This window comes from Propithecus coquereli, unplaced genomic scaffold, assembly GCF_000956105.1.
Source record: "Propithecus coquereli isolate 6110/MARCELLA unplaced genomic scaffold, Pcoq_1.0 Scaffold175, whole genome shotgun sequence".
Classification (NCBI taxonomy): Eukaryota; Metazoa; Chordata; class Mammalia; order Primates; family Indriidae; genus Propithecus; species Propithecus coquereli.
Window position 1 is genome coordinate 1368773 of NW_012142190.1, and position 20144 is coordinate 1388916.

Genomic DNA, 20144 nt, shown 5'->3' on the forward strand with positions numbered 1-20144 from the left:
AAATATTAAAGATTAAGGCAAGGATGTTTTACAGTGGTCTCCAACCTTTTTGGCACCAGGGACTGTTTTCATGGAAGACAATTTTTCCATGGACAGTGGTGGGGGAGGGAAGGGCATGGTTTCAGGATGATTCAAGCACATTACATTTATTGTGCACTTTATTTCTATTATTATTACAGTGTAATAAATAATTATACAGCTCATCATAGGTTAGGGATTCCTGAAATTAGGAAAGTTACCCTTCTAGCTAAAAATAATAATATATGACCACATACATACTATACTTTCAAAAGAGTGGAAGTGGGTACAATTTTTCCTGTCTTTGTAATATCTGAAGCACCTATTTGGGAACACCTCCCTTTTGCACCTGTGGTTATCTTCGGTGTATTTCTTAGGTAAAATTATAAGTTATCTAAGTTATTCAAGTCACTTGGGAAACAAGCAAAGGGCTTTATAATTGCAGGGTAGACTAAGTCCCAAAGGGATAAGGTAGACAGTACTCCAGGGAATGAAAGAGCCATTTGCTTCCTTCCTATGCCAGCTGGGAATCTGACAGCACCTCTGAAAGCCAAGGTGTCCCATTTTTTTAGTAAAACTGTCTTTCTCTGGCTATGGAGAACAAGAAACAACATCTCTTAGTAAACGCTGCATCAAAACATGAACTGAATGGTTGCTACTGAACCAGCAACCCTATTAGGTAACAGAGAAATTCACCTGTGTTTAAAAAGGATCAATTTCAGAGTAAAAAACAAGTACTATGAATGCTTGTCCAGATTATACACAATAACATAGCAAAATATTTTGACAATTAGAAAGGGTTGGGAAAAGGTAGATACAGACAAAAAAAATGGAAAAATTATGACTTCCAAAAAAAGTGTACATACTGCGTCCTTCTATGCCTGGTACATCAATATGAAAGAAAACTACAAGAATTATATTGAAAACACTGTTTTGAACACATCAAAATATTTAACAATGTGTTAAGACCCATAGAGCCTTTACCAAATTATACAAAATGGACTTAGCCCTCCCTGCAATACCTGCCATTGTTGACCACTCCTCCTTCCTGAGTTTCTCCTTGGACGGCTTCCATGACAACCCAGATTTTTTTTTTCCCAATTAATTTTCGCATAACTCTGTTCCTTTTCTCACTGTTTTATTCCCCTGCCGCCAAATAGAAGCATTGTACCTTCGGCTATCCTCCCTCCCTTGGTGAACTTATCTAATCCCATATTGATATTATTTTTCCTTCAACTGAATGTCCACACTAACTTCTTTTTTTTAACCGTCTCTTCTTTCCTGAAGGCTAATTTCCTACTCTTACTGGAGTTAAGGAGAGTTCAAAGATGACTCCAAGGTTCCTATATTACTTGCTCTTTTTAGGAAGATAATTCTACAAGCTTGATTATGCCTTTCTATAGGACAGTAGACTAAAATCAGAAAAGTTAAAAAAGAATGGCTGATGATAGCTTACACCATGATAGAAGAAAAAAATAGATGCTGACATTAAGAGAAAAAAACAGAAAGATCACAAAAAGTAAAACCAAAAGCTTAGCAATCTGGGACCACTTGGAATATAAGCCAAAAAAGAAAAGACTAAAAAAGGCAGAGATCTATTTAGCCTATTGAGAGAATTAATTATTTATATAAACTACATTATTGCACTGTCCATTACAGTAGCCACTAGCCACATGTAGCTATTCTCATTTAAATTGATTAAATAAAATTAAAAATTCAATTCCTCAGTCACACTAGCCACACTGCACGTGCTCACTAGCCACTTGTAGCTAGAAGATACCTTGTTGAATAACACAATAAATTCCCCTCCTTGCATAAAGTGCTGTTGGACAGAGCTGCAGTACTAACTCAACATTCATTGAGTATTCTCTATGTACTAGGCACTGTGCTAGTACAGGGTTCAGAAAGGTTAAGACCTCTCTTTGCCCTTAAGGAGTACATAGTCTGTCCAGTGGGGGAAACAGATAAAAATATTTACAAGTGATAGAGGTAATAATATTTAAGAGAAAGCAATTGATTCTGTGGCCCAGCTCCGAATGCCAGACCAGTTAGTTAGGATTCCAATCCTTTTATCTAGCTACTATAATCCTACCTTCTCTACAGACTTGGCCTTGTTCATCAGGCATTATGATGGCAAATAATGCTGAGACTGACCACTACCTACCTACAAATCCCTGGATCATCAGAACCAGAAATGCTGACACCTGAACAGGATTTAGTCAGGTCTATCCCTCTGGAGTTGGTACTTTACACTGCTGGCAACTCCTGATGGAAAGAGCTATTCTGCCACTCTGGATCCCTTCCCGGAGACAGTTTTGCCTCAACTGTCACTTTTGGTTTAGAGCTCCCAGCATGTGCTATACTTATAGTGACTAAGTGCCTGACAAAGTCATAAGACATTACCAAGGAATTTAACACTGCAGTTGAAGACAAGTCTGAGGTTCAAATGGAGCAAGAAAGAGAAGAGGAGTACTCTAAGCAGAAAGGGAAGGCTGTGCAAGGATCAAAGAGAGAAGCATGAGAGTTAGCAGAAAGACAAGCAAGGGGTCACTGCCACTCAAACACATGGTACATACAAGAAGGCAACAGCAGGAGATGAGGCTGGATTGCAGCCAGTTGCCAAGAACCTAAATGCTACCATGGTCAGGAGCTTGGCCTGGATTAGCCTGCGAGTGATAGGTAGCCATTATTAAGTAGAATAGTTGAATAATGAGATCTGTGCTTTCAAAAGACAAACCTGGGAAATATCTGGCAGATAGTAGTGGATAATTCAAGGGAAAAGACATCTGGATGGAGACCTGGTTGAAGGTAGTGGAGATGAAGAGGAAATTTATTTGAGAGACATTAAAGAAAAATGATTGGCTCTGACTATTGACAGGATCCATCTAGTACACTGGCATCCAAAAATGCTTGTTGCCCAAATTAGTGAGACAGATGACGAGATCACTTAGATCACACAAAAGGACAGGAAACAAAACCCACAAGAAACACAAAAATTTAAGGGACTGGCAGAAGAAAGAATGAAATTGAAAAAGAACAAAGAAATCAAATGAGGCACTATTCCCCTTGCATAGAAGACAATTCTCCAGACAGCTACGCAGCTTGTTCCACATCTCCTTCAGACCCCTGCACAAATATCAACATCACTGTAAGCCCTTCCCTGGTCACACTAGTTAAAACTGAACAACCCGCACATACTCGCATACTCTTAGCACTTCCCAACCCCTTTTTCCTGCTTTATTTTTCTCTGTAGTACTTATCACCATTGAATATATTATACTACATATTTTACTTATTATTCTGTTGAGTGTCTGTATCCCTACTACTTAAATGTAACCTCTATTAGGAGAGGGATTTTGTCTGTTTCACCTACCACTGTACACCAAAACCTAAAAAAGTGCCTACCATATAGGAGGTGCTCAATAAATACTAGTATGATTAAGTGCTGATTTTTTCTTTTCTTTCTTTCTTTTTTTTGGAGACAGGGTCTCACTCTGTCACCCAGGCTGCAGTGAGTGCGTTATCATAGCTCACTACAACCTCAAACTCATGGGCTCAAGTGATCCTCCTGCCTCAGCCTCCCACGGAGCTGGGACTGTAGGTGTGCACCACCACACCCAGCTAATTTTTCTATTTTTTTATAGAGATTGGGTCTCATCTTGTTCAGGCTGTTCTCAAACTCTGAGCTCAAGCAATCCTCCCGCCTCGGCCTCCCAAAGTGCTAGAATTACAGGCAGGAGCCACCGTGCCCTGCTTACTATTAATAGTTGATTTTCTGAGTAAAGAAATAAAAAGAACAGAATTATTGCATGTAGACTAATAAGTAAGGGTAAAAAAATGATACCTAATATGGAAAGGAAATTTTGTTGGTCTTTTTGAGTGCTAAAATTTAAAATCTGTATAACTAAACAGTCTTTTAAGTATAAAAGGCTCAAAAATGTTTTCTTCAAATACATGTGAAATATATTCACATATATAATTAATTATAGCATAGTCTTTCTACTTACGGTCACAAAGAAATGAGATTTTATAGCTTGAAAAATCACTCACAATACCTGATAGCCAGACAGTACACACTACTTCAACCATTTAAGTCCTATTAAAGGCACCAAACCTCAGTTAACTCTTTCTCAACTTCCATTACAAACTTCAAATTCCTTTTCTGACATTTTGGCTTAATGTTCGGCAAATGTTAAAATTAACACTGAAATTATTAAATTAAACCTTAAAATTAAAATGTTAAAAATTAATTAAATGTTAAGCAAAGGCAAGAAACTAAAGTTGAAATATCAGAATATTGGTATATCCATAATCACTGGCTTTAAGATACAGTAAAGAGGATATGACCTAAAGAAGGTGAAAATTGGTCAAAAGGTTAGAGAAGTAAAAAAATTCAAGAACACAAAAAAGCCCACCTAGCTAGTTGGCTTCAGGAAAATTATCAAACATCGCTAAGCTTCACTTTCCTCATCAGTAAAATGCAGTAAACACTAGCACCTACCTACCTGATGGGCTTGTTCCGAGAACTTTTTGAAGGATTAAATCTGCTTCAGGTAATGAGCTTGGCACAGTACCTATAATAGTCATTTACTCCTTTAATCCACAAACATTTATGAAAAACCTACTATACAAAAGGCTCCGTACTAAGTACTGGTTATAGTGGCAAATAAAACATATATTAATACATGCCTACCCTTCTGGAATCTCTCACCTATCGGGGAGGAATGAATTACTAAGTGTGATTAAATGCTCAATAGGATCCAGAGACAGAAACCAAGAAAGGTATCTCTGAGGAAAGAAGAAAGCTAAGAGGCACAACCCATGCATAGAGGATATAGGAGTGTACTGAGAAGCGTCCTAAGCAAAGGAATTGGTGTGTCCAAAGACTCAGCCCAGGTCCGGGTACGAGCTTGCAGCAGGTGTGAGGCACTGAAAGGAAGCCAGTGTAACTGAAGCATAGTAAATCAAATGAGATGAGATCATCGAGGTAGGCAGGAGCCAGATCATGTAGGACTCTGAAGGGCCATGGTAAGGATGTGTGATTTTATTTTATGGAAATTTATTCTTCAATGGAAACACTCAAGCTATCTTTGGACAAAGTATTACAGGGGAATGTGAAAGAAAAGTAGGATTAGTTCCAAGATTAGTGCAGTAGTCCAGGAAAGAGATGGTGCTTGAACTAGAATGGTAGTATGGAGATGGAGAGAAGTGGATGGATTTCAGATACACTTTGACATTGATGGGATATGGAGGATGAGGAAAAGAGAGGAATTAAGGATGGCTCCTAGAGACGTCTGACTTAAGCAACTGCTTGGCTGATGGTGCCATGGTAAGTAACATAGTTAAAGTATTTAATTTTCGCTATTCTTAGCTATTAGAAAGCTAGAAGAGAGAGATAATTGGCGATCCTATAGCACAAAACAGCAAAAAATGAAACCAAGACACAAAATGAAAAGGCAATTAGGTCTAGCTATGAGGGAATAGCTGTATCAGACCAACGTTCCCATTGAAAACAACTATAAAAGTGACATAGAATATCCCTAAACCTCCATCTATTTGAAGGCATAGGGAGAGCAACCAAGAGCCAGGACATGAGGGACTAAGATTAAGATCCCCTAGAGAAGGGAATCACATTGAGAAGATCCCCTCCTATTCCCCCTTGAGGTATTTGCCGATAACCAGCACAGGGCAAAAGGCCAAGCAGAGAAAGCAGCAGCATCCCAGTCTCACAGGATTGGGAAGACAAAAATTGGAATTCTGTACTACAAAAGTAGCCAGGAATTGAGAATCCCAGAAAAAAAAGGAAACTCCAAGAAACGAACCCAACATTCTTCTGCTCAACTTTTCCTAGAATGTGCTGAATCATAAACAGCATAGACAGAAATTCAGGAAACTCCAGCAAAAAGATGCTGCAAAGAAGCTAAAAAGCTAAGCGAAGTTTTCATCGGCCTCACAATACTTGAAATTCAGGATTTTCCAAGGAAGAGTCATCTTAGTAAATATTCCTAACTTTCAAATGAAACCTTAGTAGGGCTTTGCACCAAGAGTGAGGCTACTAGAATTTCCTGACTGCCCTTTATTCAACCTCACGCCATATCAATCAAAGTGACCAATGTTTTCTAACTGCCCGCCAGAGAATATTAAATCCTATGTGGAGAAAGATAACTACCATTTAGATCCTCAATAATTTTTCCTCACAATGTTAATAAAATATTACCAGACATCCAAGTAAAAAAGATCAAATGGATCAAAAACCAGACAACAAAAATAGCCTCACAGGACATGTAGGTATTAGAGTCAGACAGGAATTTTGTAACAATAATTAACACACTCAAGAAATCAGATGAAAGCACCACGAGAAGTTGAATCTACATAAGTTTTAGCACTAAAAATACAAAAACAAAAATTAAAAACTCAATAATTGGGTATAACTGGATACTGGACAGAGAAGATATAAGTGAACTTGAAGATGGCTTAGTAGAAAATCTCCAAACTGACAGAAAGGGAAAAAAGAATGCAAAGAGTGAAATGACCTAACATACGAATAACTGTAGTCCCACAAAGACAGGGGAAAATTGAATAGAATACAATATTAGCTAAGAAAATTCCAAAGTGAGTAAGATAGCAAGCCAAAGACAGAATGAAGACACTCTGCAAACTCCATGAAGAATAATTGAAAAAAAAAAGCTACACATAAGCACATCACAGTAAAGCTGCTGAAAAACAAAGACAAGACAAAATCTTAAATGTATGCAAAGGAAAACACATTAACTTCAAAGGAACAACAATAAAAGCAAAGGCTGACTTAACATAAACAGTGGAAGCCAGAACATAATAAAATAACACGTTGAAGGTGCTCAAAGCTGAAAGTAGAGACCCTTTAAAATGAAGGTAAAATAAACGAATTTTCAGGCAAACAAAAAGAATTCATTTGCAGAAGATCTGCACTAAAAGTACTGCTAAAGGGAGCTCCTTGAATAAAAGGAAAATTATTCAGATGCAAACACGATCAAACAGAAAGAAATAAAGACATACATAAAGAAAGAAAGAACTCAAACAGAAAGAAACAGGCTCCAGAAGGGTAAACATGAGGACAAATTGAAATGAGTAATGATTATTTTAACCACAACAGCATTATTCTTATTACTACTATTACTTCAACAACAATAATAATGACATCTTTGGGGTTTAAAATAAAACAAAGGCTGGAAGAGAGGTAAATGGAATTAAAGTGTTGTAAGGCCCTTCCATTTCTCTGGAAATGATAAAGACAGTAATTTACAACAGACTCAAAAAAGTCAGAGATGTATATAGTAATCACTAGGTTAACCAGAAAAGATAATAATTTATAATAACAAACCAGCAACAAGCTAAGGGGGGTCAGGGGGTTGGAATAAATGTTTGATTAACTGGAAAGAAATAGAAGGGAAAAGTTATAAAGGACGGATGGTGGAAGTAGAAAATAAATATCAAAATGGTAAATTTAAACCCAAATTTTGTAGTACTGTGATTACATGAAATGTAAAACAGAGATTATCAAACTTAGTAAAAAATGAAACCCAAGTATATAATACTTAAAAAGATTCATCTTAAGTATAAAGACAAAGAAAGGGTTAAAGGAGAAAGATGGAAAGAGAAGCCAAAAGAAAGCTATACTAACATCCAAAATAACAGACTTTAAAGTAAAACAAATTACTAGAGATAAAGATGATAAAAGGATCAATCCAATAGGAAGAAATCACAATCACAAATTTCTTTGCAACTAATAACTTAGCCTCAAAATATATAAGGTGAAATTTGAGAGCTAAAACCATAGACAAATCCTCACACACCTGGAGATTTTAACAACTGAATGATTAAAAAAAGTCCATAGTGTTATAGTAGAGTGAACATGATTAACAAACTTGACTTAATTGCTATATATGGCACACTGTGCTGAATTTTCTAAAATTGACCACAAAGCAGGTGTCAACAAGTTACCCACAATTGAAATCATAGAAAAAATGGTCCCAGGCCACAACAGTATTAAACTAGATATCAATAATAAAAATATAGCCAGAAAATCCCCAAATGCTCAGATACCAAGCAATGTACTTCTAAATAACCCATGGGTCAAAGAAGAAACCACAATGGAAATTTTAGAATGTTTTCAATTTAATAACAAAAATAATATAAATCTAACTTGTGAGATCCAGCTAAAGTTGTATTAAGAGGGAAATTTCATAGACATAAATGTATACATTAAAAAAATAAAACATTAAAAAAGAAAAGGGGAGCTGGGCATGGTATGCCTGTAGCCCCAGCCATTCTGGAAGCTGAGGCAGGAGGATAGCTTGAGCCCAGGAGTTGAGACCAGCCTGGGCAACATAGCAAAATCCCATTTCTGAGTACATACATATATAAATAAGGCTGATAATTAATGACTTAAGTACCCATCCCAAGAATCTTAAAAAAGAACAGCAAATTGGGCCAGGCTCGGTGGCTCACACCTGTAATCCTAGCACTTTGGCAGACCAGGGCAGGAAGATCTTTGAGCCCAGGAGTTTGAGGTTGCAGTGAGCTATGATGACACCACTGCAGTCTCTCTAGCCTGGGAGACAAGACTCTGTCTCAAAAAAAAACAAATCCAGCAAATTAAATTTTTTTAAAGTAGAAGGAAAGAAATAAAGGTAAAAGCAGAAATCAATAGAAAGTAAAGAATATTTGGAAGCTGAAAATTGGATCTTTAAAAAGACTAAATGAGACAAAGAGGCACAAGTTGCCAACAAGCAGATTTAAGAAGCAGATATAGATACTAAAAATATCAAAACACTAATAGAAGGATATGCAAAAATCCTTAAGCCAAACTGGAAAATTTAGATGAAATGGACAAATCCCTTAAAAAGCAAAACCTGTAAAAATTGATAAATAGAAAATGTGAATTAGTCTTACATGTATTAAAGAAATACAGTCAATAATCTCCACAAGAAAACTCCAGATGGCTTCACCAGTGAATTCTTTGAAACATTTATGGATGATATAAAATCAATCTTCACCAACTCTTCCACAGAATTAAAAAACATTTCCCAGCTCATAAGGGTAGTGTAACACTGATACTTAAATCTATCAAAGATTTTATAAGAAATTAAAATTGATAGTCTATCTTTTTCATGAACAATATTACAAACATTCTAAATGAAGTATTTTCTATCATATTAAAAGAATAATGCATACTGAAAAAGCAAGGTTTACCCAGAAATTCAAGGATGCTTTAACATGAGGAAATATGTATCCTTCTCTTCCCAACCCCCCAAAATTAACACATATCTTTTGCCACAACAACTACATTCCTAAGAGTTTTATCCTAAGGGAATAATCAGACAAGGCACAGAGTTAGGTTTAAGAATATCTATTACATTCAAAATTCAAAATTATACTATGGTCCTAAACTTATTTGTATAGATAAATGTTCATGACATTTGACTAAATGAAAAAGGAAGATACAAAAGCAGGAATATTTCTAGACCAATTTTATATGAAAGTAAAGGAAAACATATCATCAGAACATTTTGTCTAGACACAATGAATTGCCATCTTAACTATATAAACAAAAAGTAGAATGCCAAACTTCAACAATTTTCTTCAGTAGAAAGAACATTTTCTTCTCAAAATCTAGTAATAAAATTGCCCACATATATATTTTACTTAGATTATAAAAAATGCTACTGGATTTGAAACAATCAATAGAGAATCTGCATCTGCATCATATATAAACATTTAAAGTATGAAGACCAAAACAAAATGTCCTGAAAGCACTAAATCCTTTACAAATCAATCTATTTGTTACATATAAAAAGCATTTAGATTGTTATTTTTACAGGGAAATTCTATTGTATAATATATACACAAGAGTATTCAAAACTCCAACAAGTTTAGAGAACACTCCTCTTAATTTTAGCAATTACTAAAATAACCTTCATTAAAATCAGTCAAATCCAGAAGTTACAGAGTATATTACGAAGATATATAAAACAGGTTTCATAGCTACCTACCATGCTGGCTCAGACCAACCAGCAGTGACTGCCTGGAGCAAAATATTGGGAAGGAATTTGAGACACTCCATTCAGGAAAACGTGCCTGAGGGATTTAGCAGTGTTTGCTCAGGTATGGTAGGGGGAAGGGTGCAGGATGCTTACCCCTAAGTACCATCAGACGCAAATTCCAGTCCTGGCTCAACTTCTTCCTAGCTACGTGGCCTCAAACAAGTTCCTTACTCTTTCCTAACTCTAGGTTGTCAGAAAGTAAAAATGAGCTCTGTTGGTAATCAGACTGTGATGTCTGAAAGACACAGACAAGACCAACAGAAGACCAACGACAGGTAACAAAGTTTCTCTCAAGGCCACACTACAGCTTCAAAATGACCAACAATCTCTCATTCTGTGATTACCACTTTCTCATCATTGATTGACTTCCCCAGTCTCCCTCATTTCTCCTGTCTCCAAAGCAAAGACTGCTGAGAGACCCAATTACTAACCCACAACCACTAGATGCACGATAGCATTCAATCCAGGAGTCCCCACTTCCCTCTGGTCTCTCATTAGAATCATTCAGCATAGGCCAAACCCTACGGAGAACTCCTCCCATTCCCTCTTACTGAGACTACAGGGTTCCTCAGGCATGTGCTCTTCCTTGCAGCAAGCCAATCAACGTAAGTTGTTTCACTACAAGACATATTCCTGGTGGTCTTCACTTGGTGAGCATTAGAATTTTCTTTATCTATACACCAACTATATCTATCCAGGGTCATTGTGAGGATTAAATGAAATGTTATAATGTAAAATGCCAAGCATCTGCCTGATAAATAGCAAATATACAACAAACATTAGTTTTCTCTCCTCTATGGGTACAAAGTAAAGCTATACATATAATTTTATAATTTTAATCATCTACCTAGCTCTTCACTATCAAGAATCTACATCTCTGCAAAGCACAGCTAAGAGCCAGAAAATAAGCACCCCCAAATGAACAGAATTCTAAGTAATTAAAACAGATATGATCAAGTCCATGAAATAAAGATAATGCACTTTACTGTAGGGTAATTCATGATGCTCCTACACCATTTGCTCATTTTTAACACATATTGTTTTAATAAACTTTAGAAATCCGTTTTCTACACCAATATCAAATTAGAATCAACAACTACAAATAGAGAGAGGTAGGCATATTGACCATAGGAAGAAATAGCTACTCAACAAGACAGAAGAGAAAAAACCTGTAACTATCAAACACAAGAAATTAAAACGCTCAGAAATCTAAAGTCATCTATTGCAGTGCTTCTAAATGTTTTTGATTGAACATCCCAACAATAAAATACTTAAGCACATACCTCCAGTATATGTGTGTTCATTTATAAATCTATACTACATACGTGTAATTATAAAACATAAACTAAAAACAGAAGTTAAAAAATAGCATTATTTTCATTTTTACTTTAAATTAAATATTACTTTAAATACTAATTTGTTTTAATCTTGCAATCACTAAAAATACTATTAACATTATATTAAGTGAGAGCACTGTTATTGAATATGTCTCTTTATGTTTTAAAATCTTGGTTTCCCAGTTTGTGAAGTTCGATGTATTTTGACACTTGGTTTAAAGACCTGTCAAAACTGAAAAACCTAGCTCACAAAGATGCATAGATCTATAAAGAATATATCACTTACTAACTTACTAAATATGATATTACTTTTCCATTCTATCACCGAATATGCAAAAGTTTTTGTCAAAAGTTAGCTACCTAATGTCAATGTTATTAAAATTTTATTTTTCCTGATGTTAGATACTTTTACAAACTAAATAAAACGTTTGGCTTATTGTGTTTCCAACGAATGAGTCCAAAGTCCATTCAAATTCTTTGTAAGGAAGATTTTTCAACAGATTGGAAATACCTCTAAACATGCTTTTGAAATGTTCTCTCCATAATAATTTCTTCTGAAAAACAGGTACTTTCACACTTACTGTTTAAAGTGTCAATTTTGCCTTGAAGTGACAACTTAGTGTTTTTTTTTTTCCTTAAAAATATCTGCTACCATAGCATACTATTAACAGAAATAGCCACTTGTCATCATGGGAAAAAGATCAGCATATAGATTCTCATCTTTTGTAATAAAAATGTATAATTCATCTTTGAGTTTTACAACTCTTTTAAATATGTTGATAGTAAACATTGGTTTCCCACCTCAACACAAAGTATCACAGATTCTTTTAAAAAGTATTTTTAAAAGTTAACTATACAATGTAACAGAAAAACTAGAAAAAGTGAGAAACTCATGGTGCTGCTGTTGGCATGTACATCACAGAATTCCAACACCTTCCCTCAGCAAACCACATTCACTGTGACCACCTGAATGTGGACCTAGGAAAACCTCAGAGCCAATCCACATAGTATTAATATTAATACAAAACCTCCATTCGTCCCCCTTTTGGGACACAAAATAAACAAAGAGACATTCTCCTATTTTAATTTTCACATCTCAAAACTAACCTCACCTCACCTCACTTTGAAAATTACTGATCTAGTGAAGGGGCATAAGGCCTCACAACCTATATTAGGTGCTGAGGGTATTACAGATGTGGCTAATAGAATAATAATACTGTATTAGACAGGTATCCAATAAACATTGACCGGAATCAGTATTATTCAAATTGTGGCTCTAAGTCACCAAAAATAAGTTAAATTATACATAGTATATTCCAATTAAGCAAATACAACAGTAATCCAAAATTGTATTCAGAAAATTGGCTAATTCAGAATGACTTATTACCCAAGGTTTCCAAGTTACCATCAATTCTACAGTCACTTTCAATTTTTTCTCCACAATGAGAGAATTTTGAAAATCAAAAGGCATATTTAAGAAATATGTTTCAGTCTCCTAAGGCACATTTACTGTTTCATATTATGAAAACTAGTAGAGCCATCAGTATTTTATTCACTAATTTAAAATAAATTCAAGCTTTAATATTACAAATATATTTTTCATATTCAAAATGACAGCATAAGCAGACATCACAGACTTCATATTTAACTCCACTATTAGTATGAAATACTTACTTTTTTCATAAATAACAAAGAAAGTAAAGGTTTGTGAGTCAAGAAAGTCAACAGTTTTTAAATGTCTGTTCTGTTTTAAGAACATGGGAGATAGAATAAATGTAAGATACATATATCCAAATAGATTTGATATCTGAGAAGAATGTCAACAGCACCAAGGAAAATGGTTCACAGGAAGGAAAGATCACTGAGGGCTGGAATGAACTACAGACCGTTTCAGAGACATGAGTGGTGGTAGGATTCAGAGCTAGAAAGGTGGAGGCATTCAAAGCTGAGGGAAATAATTTGTCATTTGTTTTCTTACTAAAAATGTCTAATTCAAAACACCAGGCCAGGCGCGGTGGCTCACGCCTGTAATCCTAGCACTCTGGGAGGCCGAGGCGGGCGGATTGTTTGAGCTCAGGAGTTCAAGACCAGCCTGAGCAAGAGCAAGACCCCGTCTCTACTAAAAATAGAAAGAAATTAACTGGACAACTAAAACTATATAGAAAAAATTAGCCGGGCATGGTGGCACATGCCTGTAGTCCCAGCTACTCGGGAGGCTGAGGTAGGAGGATCGCTTGAGCCCAGGAGTGTGAGGTTGCTGTGAGCTAGGCTGACGCCACAGCACTCACTCTAGCCCAGGCAAAAGAGTGAGACTCTCAAAAAAAAAAAAAAAACACCAAATATAAGACACAAATAAAACAATTTAGAGAAAGATTCAATTAGAGATATATTATTTATTAAGCTATTCATAAAGTCACACACACATATGTAAACAGTAGTTGGGAGCTTCATAAAACCTCCCAACTTAGATCTGAAATAAGACTCTACCAAGAGAAAGAAAATTAAAAAGGAGCTGTAAGAGAGAAAATCCTTTGGCATTAAATTTCAGTATACTTTTCTCAATGTTAAAAATTTTCTATTCTCTGGACCTTTTTCTAGCATGGCATTTTTCCCTGGTATATTCTACATCTGTCATTTTTTACTTTAAGTTGGAAAAGTGATAAAAGTTCACTTTGAAAGGAAATTCATTTTAGTAATTTCCTGTCCACAAGAGGGCTCCAAATAATTCTTTCACGAATGGAAGTGACATAACAAAAATTACAATAAAAATATTAAGCACATAAAATGTACTGAAAAAGCGTGAATTGTCATAATCTCATTTAACTCCTGACTAAAAACTGTTACATCTGCTATACTTTCTACATTAACAGGTTTTAAAGACACAAGGCTTTTCTTTAACCATTTAATCAACGAAAATGTTTCAAATACCAAAATTGCTTTGCCATTATTCTCACACTATCAATTTCTCTCTTAGGTAGAGTTTTCAATTTAATAGATATCATAAAGTATAATTTCAGTACAAAGCTCTACATAGTAGCCCAAATGTTGTATGTAATACTTTTATACATACAAGAATGTATAACTTTCTCAATCCAGAAAGCAAAATTACTACTATGCAGTCTTTATTACTAACATAGACAGTAAATATCTACAGTTGTTAATACAAGTCATGCTGCGATTATAAACAATGAATATTGCTCCATTGTGAACTATGATCCTGGCTGAAAAATAAATAAATAAAGGAAATGAATCATTTAAATACAATGTCTTATAATGATATTCTACTCAGATATTTTCAGACTTTTTTCACAAATAAGTGACTACACTGAGATGTTAGTAAATCTAGTTCAATCACTCTTATCAAAAGAAAAAAACAATATTTCATGTAAACGTATTTATATTTATAGGACATATATATTATAGAATGTAATAAAAGGACCAACTGCAAATTATTCTTCTAAAGAGAACAGCAAATCCGTTCACTGGGGGTGCCTCTCCCTCCTCCAAAAATTGACTAAGTTTAGATTATAAAGAGACTCCTTAATGGTAAACACGAAAATTTATTTAATGTTTAAAAATAAATTTTAAATGTGAGTTCTATTTACAAAACAAAAACCAATGCTAAAAAATTGATTTTAAAGTGAGTCACAATCATAGCCATAGACTTTACCAAAAACATCAATTGATTTAGCAATTACTGTAGCTCAAGAATAAATTATCTATAATGAAATCATTACAGGGGTTATAACTTCACCCCCAATACCCCATTCCCAAATAGGATTCTCCTATACAACTGACGAGCACCATTAAAATGTAAAAGAGCGTAACATTTGTTTCTAAATGGCACATACTGCCAACACTTAGAAAGCTTAACATTTTGCTGCACCTAGCAAAATGCGTGTATTCATACTTGCAAGTTTAGAGGATTGGAACAGTACATATCCTGATCATTTCAGAATCATGCTGCAAGGGAAATGTTAGTTTGTGGAAAGATGTGGGAGTGGTGAGATGGGCTTTTTAAGATTCAAAGAGTGGTAAATTGTTCTCACTTTAAGTCATGAATGTAAACTAAAATCAACTGTCACTTATGGGCATGAAGAGTTTAATAAATATGAAGTATTTAATCGACAACTTCTAACTAATATTTATCACGTTATATTTCAAAAAGTTGAGAATTCTAGGCACATATCAAATGGAGGCACTTAAGCAAAAATGCGGTGGTAAGTAATAGCAAATGAAGGTTTAAAAGGCTTTAACAAAGAAAAAAAATCTTAACCTCCAAACCAGTTTAACAGCTAGAAAATAAGACATAATATTCGGAACAATCTAACCTGTGCTAAACCTTAGTACACACTCTGAAATAGCATCATCAGGGCATTATATGTTTATTACATAATACTGCTTTGCCCTTGCATATCACCTTTAATCAAGCGATCTCAAAGCACCACAGAATCATTAAGGCCTTAACATAGAGTCTAAAACAGATAGTTGTATTCTATAATTGCATCTATTAATAAACCCTGCCCCTGCTTCCCAGTCCCCTGATCCTAACAACAGCTTCCAAACCCTCTTTCTGTCTCTCTGACTTGGGAAACAGTATTCCCCAATTCATCTCAATTTGTGACTGATGCTACGCACATTCCAGCTTTTCTTCTTCATTGGACCTAAAGAAAGTAGTGGCACTGTTTTCACGACACAAATCTATTTCATTACAACTTCTGTTACAGAATAAATGGTACTTAGGATGAACATATCTTGCACTGTGCTTGATATAAAATGGAGGCTTTGGAAAGAGCAAATCTTTGCTGGAGGCTGTGAGCCCACAGATCACTCATCAAACAGGGGAAATAGCATTTCCCAGCTCTGTCTAGAAACCTCCCCCTGCAACTTCAAGAGCGGTGTAAGGGAAACCATGTCCAGCCATCCTTAACCAGGCAGGAGACTATTCTCATGTGTGCACAGCAGGAGGGAAGGGAAAACTAAAAGGACAAAGCACTGAGTTTTAAGTCTCAGGAAGGAAGAGTGTAAGGTTGCTGTGTGGCCACCCAAGAGATAGAACACAGTGGTTCTTTTGCATTTAAATAGTGCATTAAATAGGAAATTAAACGTAAGTAAAATATCTTTAAATCAAGGTCAAAATAAGCCACTTAGAGTCATTTAATTTTTCTTGTTTTAAAATCTGTAAATGAGGTTTGGTCCTGTAGAAATATCTCACATTTTAAAATTTAATCGTCAGCAACGTTCAATTTTTTTTCTACTGGAATACAGAAACACTCAAATGTTAACTTAATATAAGTGAGCATAACTACATTAACCACAATTCTTCCATAAACAAAATTATTCACCTTCCTCTCAGTTGCATTGTTTGTCCCTAGGACTGTAAAATGTAATTTCACACTCACACAAACCCACCCCCCAGCACTGTAAGGTTACAGTTACTGTTAGTCAACTGACTCACAACCTTAACCTTTATAAACAAAAAGCGTCAATAAACAAGAGTACTTTTTGTTTCAAGTTCTCCACCCTCAGTGCTGAAGGCTCAATAATATGTTTCATTAGCTTTTAAAAGTCTAAGATGTAATCTACTAAATATCTGGTACTAAAAAGCCCTGGAATATTCATAAAAAGTACAAATATACGGCCAGCCTAGATTTGTGAAAATTCCAAAGCATCTTAATGTTTCTGTTGCCATACGTATTCACCCAGACATTTCAAAAAGCTCACTGCGAATTCCAGTATACTTTTTCTTGAAGAGATGTGCATTCCTGTTCCTGAAATATATCAAGTTTGTCCCTACTGCATTAATGATCTCGTCTGTGTCACAGAGCAAGATTCCCGTTTCCGTGTCCACCTATGAATCTCGTTACGGACACCCGTCCTCAGCTCTGCCCACCGTCACTGACGCTTTCAGAAGCGTTAAAATACAAGTGTTCAGAGGCTTCTAGCAAAAAGGGAGATATTTTCTCCACTTGAAGCTACCCTGCTACATTTACCTACTTCTCCACTGTCTTCAATGGTTTAGAAAACACAACCAAATGAGAAAACCCATATTAAAAGCAGTTCTGAAACGAAAAAACCAGAAGCGCCAACTTCTCCAAATCTACTAGCACAGTGGCCTTTCGACAGTCCCCAACAAACCTTCGCCCCACGCCTGCGTCCCTTCTGATTAAATAAGATTGGAGACCACAATGAAATCAAAGAGTGTCACAACTTAGCCTTCGCTTACCATATCCGCCGGGACATTACTGGACATCTTGCCGCTTGATATATACCCAGATGTTTACGCCAAAAAAAAAAAAAAACCCACAACAAACAAAAAAGAGCAGAAGTCTTCAAGCTACAGAAATAAACATTCACGATTTTGATTGGTTCGTGATATGCTTTTGCCCCCCCAAAAATAAGTTATTTCGGAGTCAAAGTGCCGGCCTGGCCGAGGATCTGGTGCGAAGAGGAACAATCCCCAGAAGCTGTGTGGCCGGAGCGAGGAAACTCCCGGGACGGCAGCGGCAGCTCCCGTAGTCGTCGTCGTTGCCGTCGTCGTCAGCAGCAGCAGCAGCAACCCCAGGACCGGCCGCGCCAGGTGGACCAAGCCGAGTGACACACGGACATGGAGCGGAGTGGGAGGGGGTTAAATCCGCCTTCCTCCTTTCCCAGCCCCGGCAGTGATTCACACTCGCTCCCGAGTCAAGTCCTCATTAAGCAGGAGAAAAATGCCCCAGCGTGCATGTACACAGATAACTATGCAGCTACACATCGACGCGTGAGCGCTGAGTGGCGGCCGAGCTGCGGCCGGGCGACCCCGCCGAGGAGCCGCACGCGGACGGCCCAGGAGACGGCTCAACTCGCGCCGCCGGGGCTGAGAGCCGAGCCGCGGAACCCCGCGCTCAAGGGCATTTAACTAGTTGGGAGCTGAAGCGAAAGCGCCGGACGGAGCGACCGAGCTGGGGGCGGCGGGCACGGGGCGACTCCGGGGCGGCCAGGGCATTCCACGGCCGCTCGGGACTCAGGCCGCGGACGCCTCCGGGAAGCCGCGAGGGTCGGGGCGCATCGTCTCCAGCTCCGCGGCGCTCCTCTCTGCCTCCGCCTCCCCCGTCTCCGCCTTCCCCTCCCCTCCCCGGCCTCGCGAGCTCCGGGCGACGCCGACTTCGGCTGGTCCCCGGAAGAGGCCGGGTCCTCCCTCTCCTCAGCCCGGGAACAGTTTCCTCTTAGAGCTTTGTTTCTCCTCCTCCTCCTGCACTTTTTCAGTCTCACATGCCGCGGCCGCCTCCTGTCATCGCCCCTCACACCAACATGGCGCCGACGGCGGCGGCGGCTGCTGCCTGAGTGAGAGTAGGGGACACGGGGAGAGCACCCCCGCAACAGCCACCGCCCCCGTCCTCCCTCCGCGGACACCAAGTGCGTCACTACGGAGACCACCCTCGAGCATCACGGGAAGTGTAGTCTACGCGCGTGGGGGGAGGGGGCCGCCGAACGCGTCCTTTTCTGACTCCGAAGCCACGCCCCCCATAGCAACAGTTGCTAGGAAAGGAAAGCTCCCTTCCCTGGCTTTAGCCAAGCCGCTGCCCAGGAGTTAGGTGATACCTGCTACCAGGGTGGTAACTGCTATCATGAGAATTGTGAGGGGAACAATTCTGCACAGAGAGATTCCCTCATGCACAATATGCACACGGAGCTAAAATATGGTATGCCTCCAAGCAGAATCATTCATTTTAATAACAGCACGCTGTCCACATCCTGCAATCTCAAAGCATGTTGTAGAGTGATTTCATCTAGGTCTCCTCAACATTACATTTGGAAGATCAGAAACAATTATTGATTTCCAATGAGGTCACAGAAGTTCAACAGGAACAAGGATCTCATCAAGCAGTGAAAATGTTTTTACATGGTTTCTTGGAGACCCAGAGCCATAAAGCTACAATGTACTTAATTGAAATTACCAAACACTGTATTAGATACAATCGTGTTATCAAATCAAATCTATATCAGGAATTAGCTACTACAGACTGCATGGGGATTCGCCAGTTTACCCTTCTAGCTCCTAAATTCTATTTAACTCAAATAATGTAATTGAAAACCTATACACCTGCAGTGGTTAGCAAATAGCAGAAAATAATGCCATTATTGAGAGACCATACAGATGGACATTTGTGGCTTCTGTGTTTTGTTCCTATATCTGGGATGGACATCTGAATCCCTGTTCACATTTCTTGTAGTCTTTTGACAGAGTACTTTAGGAAGGGCATTCCCCATATGACACCTGTATACAAATGCCCATGAATTTAGCATCTGAAAGCCACCTCTCCAACCTACTGCTTTGTGATCTCATCTGTAAAACAGTCTTGCCTACTTTCAGGGTTAAAGTAGGGGCATTTGTGAAGATGAGTTCATGCAAGGCAAATAAATCACTTTGTAAATAATAATGCTGTTACTACTCATTCTCTCATTCAGCAAACAAATGTGCCAGGCACTCTGCTAGGCGCTAGGAGTTTAAAAATGAATAAGCCAGTCACTGTCCTCAGGGAGCTCATTGTCTGGAAGCCCTTATCATTCCCCAGGCCAGATTGTCTCATCAGATAGAAACTCACAGGTCGTTTAAAGAACCTGTCTCTTGAGTAGCCTGCCTAGAGAAATTCCAAACACTCCTGGGAGCCTAGATCACCCTGAGGAGGACAGATCGAATTCCCAAAGAAACCAAAGGGCAGAGGAG

General features: G+C 37.7%; 1 protein-coding gene across 1 annotated transcript in view; it reads right to left on the minus strand.

Annotated features, from left to right (window-relative positions):
- The window catches only part of UBL3 (ubiquitin-like 3), a 77959-nt gene extending 59113 nt beyond the window's left edge, over positions 1-18846 (minus strand). The window contains exon 1 of the mRNA XM_012642143.1: positions 17664-18846. Coding sequence (XP_012497597.1) covers positions 17664-17690 — 27 coding nt within the window. The 5' untranslated portion in view covers positions 17691-18846. The remainder of the gene's footprint in view (positions 1-17663) is intronic.
- Positions 18847-20144: the final 1298 nt, after the last annotated feature.